Raw genomic sequence first — 15,652 nt, forward strand, 5'->3', positions numbered from 1 at the left:
ATAATTAGACGACAACAACAATAGCAGCAGCAGCAGCAGCAGCAGCAGCAGCAGCAGCAGCAGCAGCGGCGGCGGCGGCGGCGGCGCATAATGCATGTCTTACATGTTTCTTTATTTACCTTTTTAATATATATATATATATATTTTCGTCTACTTTTACCCAGCGCCGCCCTCAGCCTTCTAACCCTGTACGTTTTGTTACCTCCTTTGTCTTGTGCCTTGCAATGTTGTCGCCTTCCTACCCGGAGTCGCACTCCCCTCCCCCCAGACTCCAAAAAGAAAAACTCCACTAGCGCCGCCGCCGCCGCCGCACGACGCGGTGCGGGCTCAGCCGGGACTGTTGTCACTTCCTCCTCGGTCCTTCTTGTAGGCCTTTTTTTGACGTCTCGCCTTCCCCACTTCTACTTTCCTAGCAGTTGCTGGTCGTTGGCACGCGGTATCTCCCCGGTGAGGGCCGTGACGACGGTCTCCGCCCAGCGCCAGAAGTTGATGTAGTCAAGGATCCCGTTCATCCACCCGGTGGTGATGCAGTAGCTCTGGTCGTAGTTGCCGGTGTGGTGCTTGCGGTGCCCGCGCGGAGTCAAAATGACGTGGCACGACATCAGAAACCGCACCACGGCGGGGGGCTTCGCCATGTGCGACCACTTGTGCACCTCGTTGGTGAGGGCAACGAAGATGGTGAGCGTCAGCAGAAAGACGTGGCCGCCGACGTTGCCGTTGTGGATGTTGTACTCATACTTGCCGTGCGTATTGGGGCGGGAGAGGCAGTAGCGCTGCAGCAGCAGCAGCGGAATGAGCGGGAGCGTCGTGTCGGCGTTTGTCTCGATAAAGTCGTGCTTGGTCATCGCAACCTGGTCCACGTGGTGCTCGCGGAAGGAGCGAATGAAGTTGCCGAAGATCAGCGTGTCTGGCGTCCCCCACGTGTCAAGCCCCCAGTGGGCGAGGCCGCTAATGAAGTCGGCCAGCGTCATCGCACACAGTATCATCAGCGGACTCCACGCGAGCTGTAGCAAATCTGCCTGGCCGCCATGGACAAAGTACCTGGCCACAATCACAAACTGCGTGAACCACAGGTAGGTAGAAATGTAAAGGTAGCAGCACTCCATAAGGCGCTTCTTCTTGGTGTAGCCGGCGGCCAGCTTCTCTGCATTTGCCTTGCGAATACGGTGGTCGCCAGTAGCCACAGGAGAACTGTTGCCAGATTCACTGTTCATGTTTGCTCCCCGTTTGTTTGTTTGTTACTTCACACACTCACAGACGATTCCTTCCCTTTCCTTTAATGTTTTTTTTTTTTCGTGTCCCCCGTTTTTTCCTTTTGTAATAATTTATGTACCTATTTACGTGTACACCGGCGTGCGCCTTATTGGCTTCCCCACTTTCCTGCTCTGGGGGGTTTGCCCCGCTTCTCTTTTTTATTATTGTTTTGTTTCGATTTTGTTGCGTGTGTCCTCGCCCGCCCGTCAATGTGGTGGGGGCCCGGGGTAGTCGTGGGGCCTACTTCGTCGCCGTGTGCTCGCTGGGAGGCCCTGGACGATCCGTGGAGCGCGGCCGCGGCGGTTTCCTGTCAAATGAGCAACTCTGCACACACACACACACACACACAGCGAAAGAGCGAGAGAAAGAGAGAGAAAGAGAGAGAGGAGGGAAACCACGTTGTTGTATACCCAAGATACATACATACACATACACACATATGTACGGCTCGAACACATTCACAAGCCAGCGCCTCTTCCTCCCAAACAGCCACTCTCTCGAAGTCACACGCAGACGCACGAAGCCCATTCACCGCTGCTATTTCTTTCCCTTCCTTTTTTTTATTTGTTACTTTTGTTGTTAAGCATAAAATAATAATAATAATAATAAAAACTTTTTTTCTTTTTAAAGCTTCGGTACTTCTTCGTTGCAGTTTTCCTGCCGCATGCGTTTTGGTCGGCCGCGCGTCCTCCCGAGCCGTCCGCTCCCCCTCCAAACCGGCGGCGCCAACACTCCGAGGAGAAGCCGCTTCCGCCCCCACGCCCGCGAAGAAAAACCGCAGACATCCGAATAAAAACATGTGAAGGGGACGCCGGCGCCGCCGCGGCGAGGGATCAGCCGGAGTGGAGGCGGCAACAGCGCCTTTAGCCAATAAGAGGGATCGGCGATGGTGACGCCCCGCAGTTAGCTTTTCTTTTTCATTTTTCTTTTCTTTTTCCTTTTTTTTTTTCGGTGTTTCCTCTGCTTCTTTTCTACGGGTAGAACTTCGCGACCGTCATCGTCGTCTCCAGCACCGTCATGGAGTCCCGCACCAACTGCTCCACCGCCGCCGAAGACCGCAGCTGCAGCACGCAGTCGGCGCTGGTGCGGCCGTGCCAGTAGGCGTCAAGGGGCTCCGCGCCGAGGACCGCCGCCACCGCCTCTTTAATGTCGGTCAACTTGAGCGACTTCGGCACCCGCACAAGGCGAGCATACTCCGTGCTGCCCGTCCTGCCGGGGTGGAGGCGCGCCCGCGCCGGCTCCTTCGCCTCGACTGCCGCCGCCGCTTCCGCTGCGTCCGCTGGTTTTGTTCTCTTTGCCTCCGCAGCAGCGGGTCCTCGCCGGGGCGCGGCGGTTTCTCTCCTGCTGCCGTTGTTGTGGGAGCCACCGTCCGCGCCCTCCGCCTTGCTGTCGCCGCGCCGCTCCAGCGCAGCCCTCGAGCGGGGAACGGGCATGCTGAGGTTCGGCTTTTCACCGCTTTCGGGTTTGGCGGCCGCCGCGTTGGGCTGCTCGCGCAAGCGCGAGGTGGGTGCGGATCGTGGCGCAGCGGCCTCCTCCGCCGCGCCCTTTTCTTCGCGGGGCCTCACGTTTTCACGCCTCTCCCCACGCCCGCCGTCGTGGCGTTCCCAGCGGCGGTCGCCGTTTTGCTTGCCGCGTTCGTCGTTCCTGCCGCTGCTGCGCTCCGCACGCTCGGGCCGGTTGTTTTTGCTGCCGCCCCCTTCATTGCGGTTGAGGCGCCGCGCGTCCGAGCGCTCTCCCCGCCGCTCATCACTCCGCTCCGGGCGATCCCTGCGGTTGTTGCCGCCGCTGACGTACTCGCTGCCCCCGGCGGCGGCGGCGGCGGCATAGTTGCTGACGTTGATGTTCGCGCGCTCACGACGGGGCTCCCTTTCGGCGCGTGCCTGCTGGAGCTCCTTCTGTCGCGCCGCCTCCTCCGCCTGCTTGAGCCGCAGCTGCTCGGCCGCCGCCTGCTGGCGCCGCAGCTGCTCACGGGTCTCCTCCGCGCGTTTGCGGCGCTCGTGCTCCTCCAGCAGGTGCTGTGCGACCTGCGCCGGGGTCATGACGATGCTGTCCTCCGGTATGTGCTCCACCTCCACCATCATAAAGCGGAAGTAGTCCATGGCGATGTGGTACGTGTTGGTGCGGTACTGGGTCGGGGCCAGCACAAACGCCTGGAAGAAGGCCCGCCGCTGGCCGCGGAGGTACATGATGCCCTGGCAGACGATGTGGATGCAGCCGCCCGGCAGCGGGGCGTAGTCGGCGAAGCGCACCTCCACCTTGCGGCGGCCCAGCGCGTCGTCCATTTTGCCGAGGTGCTGCGCAATCTCGTGCCGGCCCTGCGCCACCACGGTGGTCTCCTCATTGTAGCCGGCGTAGGTGATCAGCGAGGACTCCCCGTAGAGCTCGACGAGGCCGACGATCTCCTTCTCCTTCACAAGCTCGCGGTAGTAGCTCACGAGGAAGCTGCAGGCAACCCCGGCAACGGTCTCGCGGCTCAACATATCGCCGCCGCGCGCTCCCCCTTTCCTTCGTCTTTAAACGGTGTCTTGCCGACAGAGCGGGGCTCCGCGAGGGTGGGCGCGTGTGTTCCGGAAACGAGCAAACACACAAAGGCCTCTATAGGGAGTTATCTCTCCGACGAGAAGAGAAACACTAAAAGTCGCTCCTAAAACAACAAGCAAGTGCTCACTTACACACACACACACACACACAAAAGGGAGAAAAAAAACAACAACACAAAAGAGGGCACGGAGGACGCGGGGACAAAAATCGCAAACAATTGGAGGGAGCAGACTAGTTCATCCACACAGGCGTGTGCGGCGCGTGCCGGACACACCGAAAGGAAAGCGTGGGAGGAGGTGCGGTGAGTTGAGGCGCAAACGTCCCGTGAGGGGGAGGGGGGAGGCAAACGACGCCTATAGCTGCGACGGGTGCAGACTTCCCGGTGGGTGCTGCGCCGCCATGATCGGGGGCACCTCCTTCGCCAGCTGCCGTGCGAGCGGTGCCAGGTCAGTCGTGTCGTCGAGCAGTTCGTTCAAGTACAACAGGGCGTCGGGGCGCTCATTCGCGATGCCGCGTATGGCGTTGTTGGCCTTTTTGCCCACGGCACCGCCAAGCGCCACGTCCAGCATCCCGCGCACACTGTCGATCTTCTCCAGCCGCTTGCCGAGGTCGATCCCGCGCTCCTCCTCAACGTGGAAGATGCGCTGCAGTCCGGCGACGGAAACGGGCTCGAGCCCCTTCTCCACAAAGTAGTCAATCAGGCCGTACTTGCCGCATAATTCCCCGCCCCCCGCCTCGTCGGCGGGGTCGCCAGTGGGCAAGAGTTTGTTGTCCAGGTCCTCGCAGATCGACGTCACGGTCTCCTGCGCGTCCATGAGGGCCTGCACTATGACGCCCTTCGGCCCCCGCTTGACCCACCCCGCACAGTACACCCGCGGCTGCCCCGTCACCCGGCCGCGCTGGTGCGGAATGACGCCACGCGCGTGATCAAACGCCACGCCGGCAACCTCGTCGGAGCGGTACCCCACCGACGTGATGGCGACATCGCACGGGAGCGTCACGGTCGTCGCCCCCCTCTCGCCCTGCCCGGCGTCGGCGTCAGCGTCAGCGTCCGTCCGCTCGAACACGACGGCACCGACGCAGTTGCGGCGGTCGGGGTGCGGCAAAAAGCGCAGAGGCTTTAGGTGGTAGCGCAGATGCACGACGCACGGGCCGCGCGCGTGTCGCGGCGGCGGCGGCGGAGCCGGTGGTGCACTCGGCCCATCACCGTGACCGCCAACACCCGCGGCTGCGGCGGTGTCGGCGGCGAAGCGGGAGACGAGTTCGAGAAGGCGCCTCCGCGCGCGGGGGTTTTCCGACGGCACACGCAGCGCCGCCTGCAGATCAAACGGGTCGACCACCACCCGCACCGTGTCGGCGTGGAAGCGCGTCAGCTCCCGAAACTCGGCGATGGTGAAGGCGCTCTGGGCGTGGCCGCGGCGGGCCACAACGCTGATGCGGCGAATGCGGTTCCGCATGAGCTCCCTGATCGCCACGCAGTTCATGTCCGTCTCGCAGAAGTACTTGTAGGACGCCGCCAGGACGCGGGCGCAGTCCAGCGCCACGTTGCCGTTGCCGACGATCACCGCCTCCCGCGCGGTCGCAAGGTCAAAGGGGCAAAACCGCGGCGAGCCGTGCGGAAAGGGGTAGGTGTTGTAGTACCGCACAAAGTCCCCGGCGCCGACGACGCCGCCGAGCTCCTCGCCGGGGATGCGCAGACGGCGGTTGGCGTCCGCGCCCGTCGCGACCACCACCGCCGTGTAGTGCTGCAGCAGCGTCTCGACGGGGATGTCCTTGCCGACCGCGACGTTGCCGATCCACGTCACCCTGCCGCCCCTGAACATGTCGAGGAACTGGCGCTCGACGTTCTTCACCTCCGGGTGGTCGGGGGCCACGCCGTAGCGGCACAGGCCGAAGGGGACCGGCAACCGCTCAAACACGTCCACGTGAACGTCGTCGCGCCGCTTCGTGAGGAGGTGCGCCACGTAACACCCGCTTGGGCCGCTGCCGACGACGGCAATTTGTACACGCCGCGCCGGCGCAGTTGACGTCGGCGGCGGCGGCGGCGGCGGCGGCGGCGACTGCTGCTTCTGCCGCGCCCGCCACACTGCGGTGCCCGCAAGGCACAACCGCCGCGTTGCGCCAAAAAACATTGCCAGCGGAGCAGCCAGACCCCAAAAGCAAACAAAAACTCACCACGAGCGCTGCAGCCACGCACGCAGAGGTGCGTGTGCGCGTGTGTGTGTTGTCGCGGTCAGCCACCGGGCGCAACGGGGCCTCGCCGACCAAAGCGACCGGGCGCCTGCGGGAGCCGCTTGCAGGAAAGACTGTGCAGCGGGGAGACCACGCGGCGAAGAAGAAGAGGCGGCGGCGTTGGTGGCGGCAACAGAGAGCGAGAGAGAGAGAGAGACGCACGAGGCCGCGCAGCGGCGAGCGGCACCGGCCACCGCCGCAGGCGGGGACGCCTGATTGCGCGCGGCAGCAAAGGAGCAAAGCCGGCGGAGTGGGCGTGCGGGAGGGGGGACAACAAGCATAAAAGAACAACAACAACAATAACGTAATAAAACAAAAGAGTTGCCCCTCCGCCCCGGCCTTACGCTCTTATCAGCCAGCGGAACAAAAACAGAAAAAAAAACCAAACAACCAAAGAAACAAACAGAAAAAGTAACGATCCCCATAAAAACAAAAGTCGCAAGGCGCCCGGCAGCAGCGGCTCCCCCCGCCCCTCCCCCCGTCAGCAGGGACGAGGGGGCGCAGGCGGGCGCTGTGAGGAGCCCAACGGGGCGGGTGGGCGGGAAATGACGGCGCCGGCCACACCACCAGGCGCCAATGAAAAACAGGGGGAGAGAGAGAGGGAAGGAAAAAACAAAACAAAACAAACAAAAAAATAAACCAAAGTAAAAACAACAGGGGAATAAAAAAAAGAAGGGACGAAAACGCCCGCGCACACGTGCGCAAAGGAGCCAACGAACAAACACAGCGGAGGGAGCCTGTCAAAAGAACCAAAGGCGTTCATTCAGCGGTGCTGGGATCATGTCGTATGTGAGTGGTGGGGCTGCGTCCAGCAGCCGCTCCGCCACGCTTGACAAGCGGTGGGCGCATCGGGTGGGCATCGGCAGCTTCGTTGCCTGCGGCGACAGCACGTGCGAGAGCACGTGTGAGAGTTGTTGCACGTCCGACACATCCAGCGTGGGGCTGGTGCTGTGAACAGTGTACTGCACGGTGCGGGCCGTGGACATGTTGCAGTCGTGGTTCTGCAGGTAGAAGGAGGGCGCCACGGCGTCATCCAGCAGCGAAATGGGCGTGAGGCCCTGCACCACGGCTCCCCGCCCCACGTTGACGGCCGTCGTCTGGGGGGAGCTGTTTCCCTCCTGCAGTTTGTGGACAAAGCGCACATTGGTGCGCTTGTGCAGGCACATGAACGTAAACCCGCAGCCGGGCGGCAGGAGTGCCTGCATCTGTTGCGCCTCGCTGTACACGTCCCCATCCTGAAACACCACCACCTCATCCACGCCGTCGTACAACTCGCACGCCCGCCGCAGCAGGAGGCCAAAGTGCTCTGAGACCCGGTCCGCCTCCTCCCCACGCATCTCGTGCTTCCAAAAGAACGGCAGCAGGTGGTTGCGCTCGGGGGCGCACAGGACGCCCACGACGGCGCCAGTGCTGAAGGTCGTTGTGTGGCAGGCGTCCACGCCCACGACGAGCACGCGGCGCCGCGCCACCGCGGGGACCTCCCGTGCGACATCCACCCCGTGGGCGGGGTCCGTCTCAAACTTCGTCCGGAGCTGCATCCCCACGTTCTCGCAGAGGAGACTTTGCCGCTTCGGGGCGGTGGCGGGCGGCACAAACACCGCAAGAATGCCACGCGTGAGGCACTCGGCGAGGACCCAGCGCGAGGTACGCGTCTCGCGCTCCGCGGAGATGATCACGGCGGCCGTGTTCGGGTCTTTTATCGCCCCGTCCGAGGCGTGGGTGAGTTGCTGCAGTAAAAATCGCACCGCCTCCTTCTCGTCCGGCACGGTGATGGTGGCGGAGCTGCGGTGGTACCGCGCCATAGCCTGTGCGGTCTGCGTGATGCGGGCGCGTTCCTCCTCTTCGGCGTGCGGCGGCGCAACAGCAACCACCGCGAGGGTTGTGGGGAACGGCGCCGGCGGCGGGTGACGCAGCGCGGCAGAACGGATCTGCTTCTGCCTCGCAATTCCACTCCGTCCCAGGCCGTAGGCGGTGGTTTTCTGCGGGGTGGGCAGCAGTGAGAGCGCCTTGGAGGAGAATGGCTCTGCCGCCAAGGCGAGTCCCCAGCGCCGCATTTCGCTCGCCAGCGCCGTGTGGAACACCTTCAGAAGGTCCAGCCGCCGTGTGGGCAGGAAGGAGCAGGTGGAGACGGTGATGTCCTGCCACGACCTCATGCGGGGGTCGTAGCAGCAGTGAAGTGCCTGCAGAGGAACAACGCCGTGGTCGCCGAGCACGGCGTAGGGCTGCCCGGGCTCCAGGCCCGGCAGGAGCCGCTGCAGCAGAGGATCGAGGCTCACGGCGCTGGCGACGACGTTAAAGCGAACGAGGCGGATCACGGAGTGGCGCAGCGTGGCCGACACAACCACCGGCGTTCCCTGCAAAGAACGTGCGATGCGCTCTTCCGTGGCACTGTCGTAAGGGCCGCTGCCAAAGTGCTGCTTCACCTCCTCCCAGAGCGAGAGCTCCGCGGCGACGGTGCCCTTTGTGTCGATCTTCAGCGCAAACGCCCCCGGCATCTCTTGCAGTGCGCCCTCCTTCGTGACATCCGGCAGGAGCTTGCCGCCTGCCGCGTCGCGCCTGCTTTCCTCTGCGGTCGCAGCCGCGTCGGCTTTCGGTGTTCGCCGCCGTCGTGTCGCCCCGCCTCTACCCGGCGCACTTTTCTCCTCCGCGGCGCTTTTGGGCGGCGGCTCCTCCGCCTCCTCCACGGGCCTCAGTACCGTCTCCCCCGCCGTCAGTTCCAAAAGCCGCATGTTGCCGCGGTTCTCAAACACGCGGAGGCGGTAGTCGGTGGCCTCGTACACGGCCCCGGGGGAGAGCCGCGCCGCGGCGGTGCCCTTCCACAAGGAGGCCGCGATCACACCCGAGGCGTCCTCCACGCGGTAGCTCTGCACGGGCGTGTTCTTATACTCAAACTCACGCACAAACTCCTTCACAAGGAACCGCAGCGGCGTCGTGGGGTGATGTCCGGCCGGCAACGTCGTCAGCAGCGCCGTCGGGGGTGGGGGCAGGGTGGGTGCCGAGGCTGCAACGGCGCCCGCTGCGTCGAGAAAGACGGCTCGGACAAGGGTCCCCTTAAAAATGCGCATCCCACCCACAATAAAGCTGTCGTGCGTACACACCAGTTTCCCGTTAGCCTCCCTCGCCACGTTGAACATCTTCTGCTGCTTCTCCTGCCTTCCCAGCGTCCAAAGAACGATTTTGTTTGTCACCTCCTGCAGGTCGGCGGGCGAAAGCTGCGCCATGGAGACCTTCCCCCGGAATCGCAGCTTGCACGCCACCCAGCCCATGTCAAGATATTCGGCCGGAAGCTGCAGCGCATCGGTGGGGAGGGGCGAGAGCGCGTACACATTGTGTCGAACGCACACCAGCGGCGGGGCGGCCGGAACGCAACGTTGCAGGAAACGCCGCACCACACTCCAGGCCCGTGTCGCGTCAACTCGCTTAATGATTGGGTCTGCAGCGGCGGGTGTCGCTGGCGTGCTGGCCTCCTTTTTGCGACGCCCTTTGGCCTTCCCATCGCTCTTTTCCTGCGCACCGTCAGGCGGCCGCGGCGGAAGCAGACGGCGGGTGGCCTCAATCTCGTAGGTGTAGAGGGAGGTGTCGGGGCTCACGTGCACGGGGAAGAGGTTTGACGTCACACCCTCGTCGCGCAGGCGCTGCCGCGCCGCTGTGCGTGCCTTTTTGTCGAGGAAGCGGTCGTTGGCGTAGCTGCGCTTGACGTTCTGCAGCGGCACCTCCTTGGCCTCTGAGCACCAGAAGGACTTGCTGCGGGCCGAGCCATCGGCGCCGGCGTCGGCGTCGTCCGCGGTCCGCCACGCAGCACGGAGGCCTCTACGCCTCGCCGCGTCGACCGACCGCTGCTGCCCGCCGTGGAGCGCAATTGTCTGGAGTGCCAAGGGCGCCAAGCCCAAAACTGTCCTGCGCATCATCGTTGGCTGTGAAAAGGCAATAACGCCTAGGCTAGCAGGCATTGTTCATTGACGAAGCACACGGGACACAGCAGCAGCAGCAGGGAACACGCGTAGAACAGCCACAGCCGCATGTATGGCACGCACGCTTGAATTGCGCCCGCGCCCACGCACTGGGAGAGACACATGGGCAGACGTAAGTAGAGAGGGAGAGATGAGAGGCCTCGTGTGGGATTCCAGCAAAGGTTGCAGACGAGCGCAAAGATGGGAAACGTAACCAAAACACCTACACAGAGGGATAAAAACAAAAAGGAAATGATGAGGTCCGGTTCCACTTACAAATTGCGTCGGACCCCCGCCCTTCACCACCATCGGTGGTGCCAAGAACACTCACCCAACTGCTGCCTGCCGCTCCAGAAAGGACAACACAGCTCCCTTTCCCCACAGCCTCTACACACTCGCGCAAGAACACTCCTCTTGCGTCTTTCCTTCGCTACGTGAAAACGCCAACGCGTGGGTGTGGGTGTAGAAGCAGACCCACCCACGCCCACGCCCCACCTTTTTGCATTCACTTTTACGCTGCCCAAATGTTTGATTTTGCCACACTGCGGAGCCCCTCACGCGACCCGCTCGTAGAGGAGGATGTACGCCGTCGCCGTAACCACCCCGCTGACGGGGATGGGCACCCCCCAGAACTGCTGCACCTCATACTCCGTCAGCTCCGACACTACGGTGTCGTTGAAGAGGAACCAGCGCCCCCCGCTCCGCACGCAGGTGAAGTAGTGGCCAAGCGTGGGGCCGTCCCCCACGTGCGTGACGAAGCCGCTCAGTGCGAAGCGTCCCTTGCGGTGCGCCACCCCCTCCAACTTCTTCATCAGCTGCGGGGACGGGCGCGGGACGCCCCCGGTGGCGTCACATGCCGCGTCTGCAGGTGCGTCCACGGCCCCGGAAGGGGAGCACGGGGACCGCACGGGGCGAGACTCTCCCGCAGAGTTGGCGTGCGTGCTGTCGTTGTCGTCGGTCCCCCACGGCTCGTACTCCACCACTTCCATCTCCTGCGGGATGGCGACGTGATCGCTACGCTTCGTCATACACCCCTGCTTCTCGTTGTACTCAAACCGCTTGAGGTGCAACAGCAGGGCGTACTCCGGCAGACGATGCACGCGAAGCAGCTTCTGCGCGACCACCCGCTTCCGGCAATGGTCACAGTAGAGCTTGTTTGTCCCATGGAACAGCTCCGCCGAGGCAAAGTTCGCCATGCAGTGCAGCAGCGAGGAGCCCTGCTCAACGTCGAGGCCGATGTCGACGAAGGCCTCCCGCACCGTCGTCACCCGCTCACACTCCAAGCACGCTGTCAGTGAGGCGAACTGGCCGCCAAAGATCACCTGCAGGGGTGACGCCGTGCCGCGACCGGCGTCGGCGCCCGTTGCCGTCGCCCCCGTGGAACCCGGCACACTACCCACGTCAAACGCATCCCCGCTTCTTGCCGAGGTTCCTGGCAGCGGCAAACGACTTCCTTCGCGGAGGGCGGGCGGGAGCTCCACATCCTCTTCTCGCAGTTCCAGCAGGCCCAGCGATCCTGTGGGGCTACCCGGCTTGCGGCCCCGACGCAGCACACTCGACCACTTGCGTCGCTTGCTGCTTTTGGTACCAAAAAAGAGGGCACGATTCTTCTCATCCTCCATCATGCGTGTCTCCGTTTCGATCATGCTAGACAACAAAAAAATGGCAAACTCATGGGCATCGTGCTGGAGGGTGTTGTTAAACGTCGCATTTTGCCTTCGTATGCAGGACAACAGCGCCCGGGGCGCAACGACTTCCCTCTTTTGCTTCTTGTGATTATTGGCCTTGTGCAGCTTCGCGAAGAGATCCGCCACAAGTGCAAGTAGAGTGCCTCCCTCAAAACCAGTGTGCCCCTGCCCCTTTTCGTACATCTGATTCAGCTCCAGCAGCCGCAGCCGCAGCGGGGAGCAGTGATAGAGCAGCTGTAGAACGGCGTTGCAGTAGCAAGTGTTGCCGTAGTTCTCTAACCCGGTTGGGTGTCCGTTAATTTCCAAGAAACGGGTGTGAATGGGCGGCGATGACGGGCTAGGGGAGGAGGGGCTCAGTTGGGTGCTCTCCTGCAAGGAAAAAGAGTGCATGCGGTACGAACGCAACATTGGGGTGGACGGCGTCGCCGCCGAGAGGTCACTGTTGTACGTTGGAATTGGCGACAAGGGGTGAATCGACATTTTGGGCGAGAGGCGCTGCTGCCCCCTGTCGGCCGCGCTGCACGACCACTCCGACACCGCAAACGAAGCCTCCGTGGCGCCTTTGCTGCCGATCCCACGGAACTCATTCTCCCGCGCCCCGTCGCGAGTGGGTTCACTGGCGTCCTGAGACCGCTTGTTGAGCCTGCCGGCGCCCATGACCAGCGGGGGAGGCCGCAGCGTCGGAATGGAGGCACTGGCAGCCGCCACCGATGTTGACGGCACGCCGCCAGCGCCGCCGGCATCCGGTGAGGTGGGCCGCCCGCGCGGCAGCGGCTGCGTCTCCCTGCCCTTCGCCGGCTTTGAATTCCTCGCCCCCATGGCGCCCCCAGTCCTCCTCCGCTCGGTAGCTGGTGCGCCTACTATAGGTGCACGTGTGCGGCGGTATCCCTTTCTAGCGCCCAGCCACAGCCACACAGACAGAGAGATATGTCCGCCGCGCCGCCAAAAAAAAAAGAGAAGCGAGAGGAAGCCGCGTGCATCTCCGGACACACACGCGCAAAAGACACACGGCGCCTCTTTCCACACGCCAGCAAAAAAGAGAGTCATTTTTTATTTTTTATTTAATTATATATATATTTTTTCGTCTTTCCCCAACAACCCACTTTTTTTTTTTTTGGTTTCTGGCGGCCAACACACGCCGCCGCTCTCACCCGCGCATGACATTCTTCAGCAGCTCCCTGAACGTGAAGTCGCGCGCGTCGACGGGCAGCACAGTGCCCTCTGTGACTTCTTTGAACTCCACGCAGACCCCGCCCTCCTCATTCTTGGAGAGCTGCACAATGCCGTACTCCAGCGCGCTGTGCAGGCTGCGGGAACTCACAGTGATGCCCTTCACCGAGGCATCTACCGGCTTCACGGCGCGGCCAAAGAAGCCATCGCTAAGGTACCGCTCATGCTTGAGAATCTCACCGTAGATGATGACTTGCATAGCATAGCGGTAGAATTTGGTGTTGGGAAGGTGCATGAGGCAGCCGGTGCAGGGAGTTTCAAAGGAGCCAAAGCGAAACGCGCTCGCCACGCTGCTGCTTGTCTTCCAGTCCCCAATGAAAAGCTTCTGTGTGCGTTTGTTGCGGGCAATTAAGTCGACGGTGCCACCGATGCCCCACGAGGGACTCGCGATCACCTGCTCGACGGCGATGACGTCGTAGTTGCCCAGGATGGTCTCGATCACGCCGTCCGCCGCCTTCATGTAGGCGGCCTCCTCGCCGTGCAGGAGGGCATCCACCGTCGACTGACTGGACGCCGTTGACAGGGAGGCTGCTTCCCCCCGCTCCTTCTCGTCAGCTTCTGCGGCGGCGGCCGCCTTCTTTTTCTTCCTGCCACGCTTCTTTTTCACCGGTTCCTCCTTCGCCGCCGCCGCCGCCGCCGCCGCCTGTTGCTGCTGGCGTTTCAGCAGCAGCGTCCACGTGGGCGGTGGCAGCCCGCGGAGTTTCGTCTCAATGTACTCGTGAATGTTTTTGCCGAGCAGCGCCTGCCGGTTCCAAAGCGCCTTCACGTCCTCCACGGGCTGCCCTGTCTTTTTCGACACCAGCGCCAGCACCCGCTTCTCGTCAAAGGGGAAGTATTTGTCCAGCACCTTCGACACCGAGCGGAGGGCTGTGTGGCCGACTTTGTACTGGTGCCACTTGGCGTCAAAGACGACGTCCACCCCGGACGGGTGCGGGACTCGCCTCATCGGACGCCGCGGCACACGGCTCTCCCCCGTGTATATATAAATCTGTATATCGATATATGCGTGGGGCGCGCGCGTGCCCTCCCCCACTATCGCCTTTTCCGCGCGTGCGTGTGTGTCTAGTGCACGGGTGCAGTGCGGGAGGGAGGCGCCGCGGCGGCACTTTTCCCGGAACCCGCCGACGGCGTCAGTGAAGTGTGGCCCCGGGCGCAGCGCAAACGACGGCGCCGCCCCCGATTTTCTCCCCGCACGGGTGCGTGTGTGTACGGGACCTACGGCCGCCTATGCGCTGCTGCCGAGGGGCGCGGGGAGCCCGGGGCGCCAAAAAAAAAAAAGAAAAGAAAAAAGAAAAGAGAGCGTCGCAGAGGAAGTACGCCAGTCACACACACAAACTCACAGACACAGAGACGCACGCGATGGCAATGCCACGCCTTACGGCCGCCCACGCACTGAGGCGCAGGGTGCAAGGGGGAAAAAAATATAATAATAAAAAAAGGTACGGCTGGACATCACACTCTCATTCCGCCCCCCGCCAGACCGACAACTTTTCTTCATTTCGTTGCCGTTGTCGTGCTTGGCGGCGCCGGCGTTTCCCGCGACCCTCATCAATACATACATGGGCAACCAACGCGGAGCAAGACACGCACGCACACACACACACACACACACACACACACAGTGCCCACCTCCAGTTGTGTGCATCTGTGGCATATTTTATCCCCGGCTTGTGCTTTTTTTTCTGTGCGTTCTCTCTATTATTCTCCTTATGTATGCGTGCGTGCGTGCGTGTCTTGTCGCATTATTGGTTAACTGTTTGCTACATGGCTTCTCCTTCCCCTCGCTCACATACGCACACACACAGAGAGAGACATATACATCTACCTGTATAGTCCCGTGTTCTGTTCTTTTTCCCGACTTTGCTTTGCTTTGCCCCTCACCTCAATACAAAGTTGCTTCCACCGTGCAAAAGGAAGATGCAACGCGCGTGCAATGGGGGGAGGGGGACGGTGGCACAGCAAAGGTTGTGCACGGGAGAACAAAAAAAATAGAAAGGGAGTAATGTGTGCAGAAGAGGGACAAAACAACAACAACAATGAACGAACATCTGAACATGACATTTGTCTGCGTCTGAAGGCCATATTACGCCTTCCCTCTCTCTACTCGCAACCGCTCTCCTCACACCTCTCCCCCTGCGTAACAAATACCCTCTTTGGGCGTTTATGTGCGCGTGGCAGGGAGGGAAGCTTGTCTCTACGCCGCCTCAGCGGGCTGCTGTTGCTGCTGCTGCATTCCCGCCGACTCCTCTTGCTGCTGTGGCGTTGGCGGCGCCTGTTGCTGCGGCGCCTGTGCCTGTGCCTGTGCGTCAGGCCGCGGTTGCTGTTGTTGTTGTTGTTGCTGCTGCTGCTGCTGCTGCATACTTGCTCCAGCCTCCTGCGGCTGCGCCTGTTGCGGCTGTGCCTGTTGCGGCTGCGCCTGCTGCTGTTGTTGTTGTTGTTGTTGTGGCTGTGCCTGCTGCTGCTGCTGCTGTTGCGTCGGCTGCTGCTGGGAGATGGGAAGGAACAGCTTGAACTCCGGTGGCAGCTCCTCCTCCGAGTAAAGGCGGTCACTGAAGTACAGCCGGCGGACGCGGCAGTTGGCGTGCAGCTGCACCCGCAGGGTCTCCAGGTAATTAGTCCCGTACGCGCGCCGTGTGAAGTCCGCTAAGTTGAACTGGATCTGGTTCCACCCCTCGTCCAGGCGCATCGGCATCGTGCAGGTGAACGGCTTCACCCGCGTCGTGCTCTGGTAGTTGGAGGCGCGAAAGCGGCGGCGGA

The 15,652-nt window shown here is 62.2% G+C and overlaps 8 protein-coding genes across 8 annotated transcripts in view, besides 19 other annotated features; all 8 read right to left on the reverse strand.

Moving 5' to 3' along the window:
• Positions 1 to 22: 22 nt before the first annotated feature.
• Positions 23 to 67: a microsatellite.
• Positions 68 to 86: a microsatellite.
• A 20-nt stretch (positions 87 to 106) lies between these two features.
• Positions 107 to 126: a microsatellite.
• Positions 127 to 144: a microsatellite.
• Positions 145 to 293: 149 nt separating this feature from the next.
• Positions 294 to 318: a microsatellite.
• Positions 319 to 401: 83 nt separating this feature from the next.
• Tco025E_05525 (ubiquitin-conjugating enzyme variant Kua like proteinue) lies at positions 402 to 1,214 on the reverse strand (the record flags this gene model as incomplete). The annotated part of the gene is made up of 1 exon (XM_029372419.1): positions 402 to 1,214. The coding sequence occupies one exon, from the start codon at positions 1,212 to 1,214 to the stop codon at positions 402 to 404; it is 813 nt and encodes a 270-aa protein (XP_029227478.1).
• A 196-nt stretch (positions 1,215 to 1,410) lies between these two features.
• Positions 1,411 to 1,439: a microsatellite.
• A 142-nt stretch (positions 1,440 to 1,581) lies between these two features.
• Positions 1,582 to 1,603: a microsatellite.
• Positions 1,603 to 1,646: a sequence feature (GA-rich).
• Positions 1,647 to 1,669: 23 nt separating this feature from the next.
• Positions 1,670 to 1,694: a microsatellite.
• Positions 1,695 to 1,839: 145 nt separating this feature from the next.
• Positions 1,840 to 1,866: a microsatellite.
• Positions 1,867 to 2,162: 296 nt separating this feature from the next.
• Positions 2,163 to 2,225: a microsatellite.
• Tco025E_05526 (uncharacterized protein) lies at positions 2,226 to 3,734 on the reverse strand (the record flags this gene model as incomplete). Its single annotated transcript, XM_029372420.1, has 1 exon — positions 2,226 to 3,734. One exon carries the CDS (start codon positions 3,732 to 3,734, stop codon positions 2,226 to 2,228), a length of 1,509 nt encoding a protein of 502 aa, XP_029227479.1.
• A 190-nt stretch (positions 3,735 to 3,924) lies between these two features.
• Positions 3,925 to 3,945: a microsatellite.
• A 203-nt stretch (positions 3,946 to 4,148) lies between these two features.
• On the reverse strand, positions 4,149 to 5,927 carry Tco025E_05527 (ferredoxin-NADP+ reductase; the record flags this gene model as incomplete). Its single annotated transcript, XM_029372421.1, has 1 exon — positions 4,149 to 5,927. One exon carries the CDS (start codon positions 5,925 to 5,927, stop codon positions 4,149 to 4,151), a length of 1,779 nt encoding a protein of 592 aa, XP_029227480.1.
• Positions 5,928 to 6,161: 234 nt separating this feature from the next.
• Positions 6,162 to 6,184: a microsatellite.
• A 113-nt stretch (positions 6,185 to 6,297) lies between these two features.
• Positions 6,298 to 6,331: a microsatellite.
• A 305-nt stretch (positions 6,332 to 6,636) lies between these two features.
• Positions 6,637 to 6,683: a sequence feature (A-rich).
• An 84-nt stretch (positions 6,684 to 6,767) lies between these two features.
• On the reverse strand, positions 6,768 to 9,977 carry Tco025E_05528 (putative PIWI-like protein 1; the record flags this gene model as incomplete). The annotated part of the gene is made up of 1 exon (XM_029372422.1): positions 6,768 to 9,977. The coding sequence occupies one exon, from the start codon at positions 9,975 to 9,977 to the stop codon at positions 6,768 to 6,770; it is 3,210 nt and encodes a 1,069-aa protein (XP_029227481.1).
• Positions 9,978 to 10,531: 554 nt separating this feature from the next.
• Positions 10,532 to 12,484, reverse strand: Tco025E_05529 (putative ubiquitin hydrolase; the record flags this gene model as incomplete). The annotated part of the gene is made up of 1 exon (XM_029372423.1): positions 10,532 to 12,484. One exon carries the CDS (start codon positions 12,482 to 12,484, stop codon positions 10,532 to 10,534), a length of 1,953 nt encoding a protein of 650 aa, XP_029227482.1.
• A 226-nt stretch (positions 12,485 to 12,710) lies between these two features.
• Positions 12,711 to 12,747: a microsatellite.
• A 65-nt stretch (positions 12,748 to 12,812) lies between these two features.
• On the reverse strand, positions 12,813 to 13,841 carry Tco025E_05530 (uncharacterized protein; the record flags this gene model as incomplete). The annotated part of the gene is made up of 1 exon (XM_029372424.1): positions 12,813 to 13,841. One exon carries the CDS (start codon positions 13,839 to 13,841, stop codon positions 12,813 to 12,815), a length of 1,029 nt encoding a protein of 342 aa, XP_029227483.1.
• A 320-nt stretch (positions 13,842 to 14,161) lies between these two features.
• Positions 14,162 to 14,190: a microsatellite.
• Positions 14,191 to 14,218: 28 nt separating this feature from the next.
• Positions 14,219 to 14,251: a microsatellite.
• A 235-nt stretch (positions 14,252 to 14,486) lies between these two features.
• Positions 14,487 to 14,516: a microsatellite.
• Positions 14,517 to 15,089: 573 nt separating this feature from the next.
• On the reverse strand, positions 15,090 to 15,587 carry Tco025E_05531 (UPF0468 protein; the record flags this gene model as incomplete). Its single annotated transcript, XM_029372425.1, has 1 exon — positions 15,090 to 15,587. One exon carries the CDS (start codon positions 15,585 to 15,587, stop codon positions 15,090 to 15,092), a length of 498 nt encoding a protein of 165 aa, XP_029227484.1.
• Positions 15,588 to 15,604: 17 nt separating this feature from the next.
• Positions 15,605 to 15,652, reverse strand: part of Tco025E_05532 (Flagellar Associated Protein) — a gene marked incomplete at both ends in the record, with an annotated part of 768 nt that continues 720 nt past the window's right edge. The window contains one exon of the mRNA XM_029372426.1: positions 15,605 to 15,652. This exon is cut by the window's right edge and continues 720 nt beyond it. Coding sequence (XP_029227485.1) covers positions 15,605 to 15,652 — 48 coding nt within the window.

This window comes from Trypanosoma conorhini, assembly GCF_003719485.1.
Source record: "Trypanosoma conorhini strain 025E chromosome Unknown Tco_14.4_contig_00327, whole genome shotgun sequence".
In the NCBI taxonomy this organism is placed as follows: Eukaryota; Euglenozoa; class Kinetoplastea; order Trypanosomatida; family Trypanosomatidae; genus Trypanosoma; species Trypanosoma conorhini.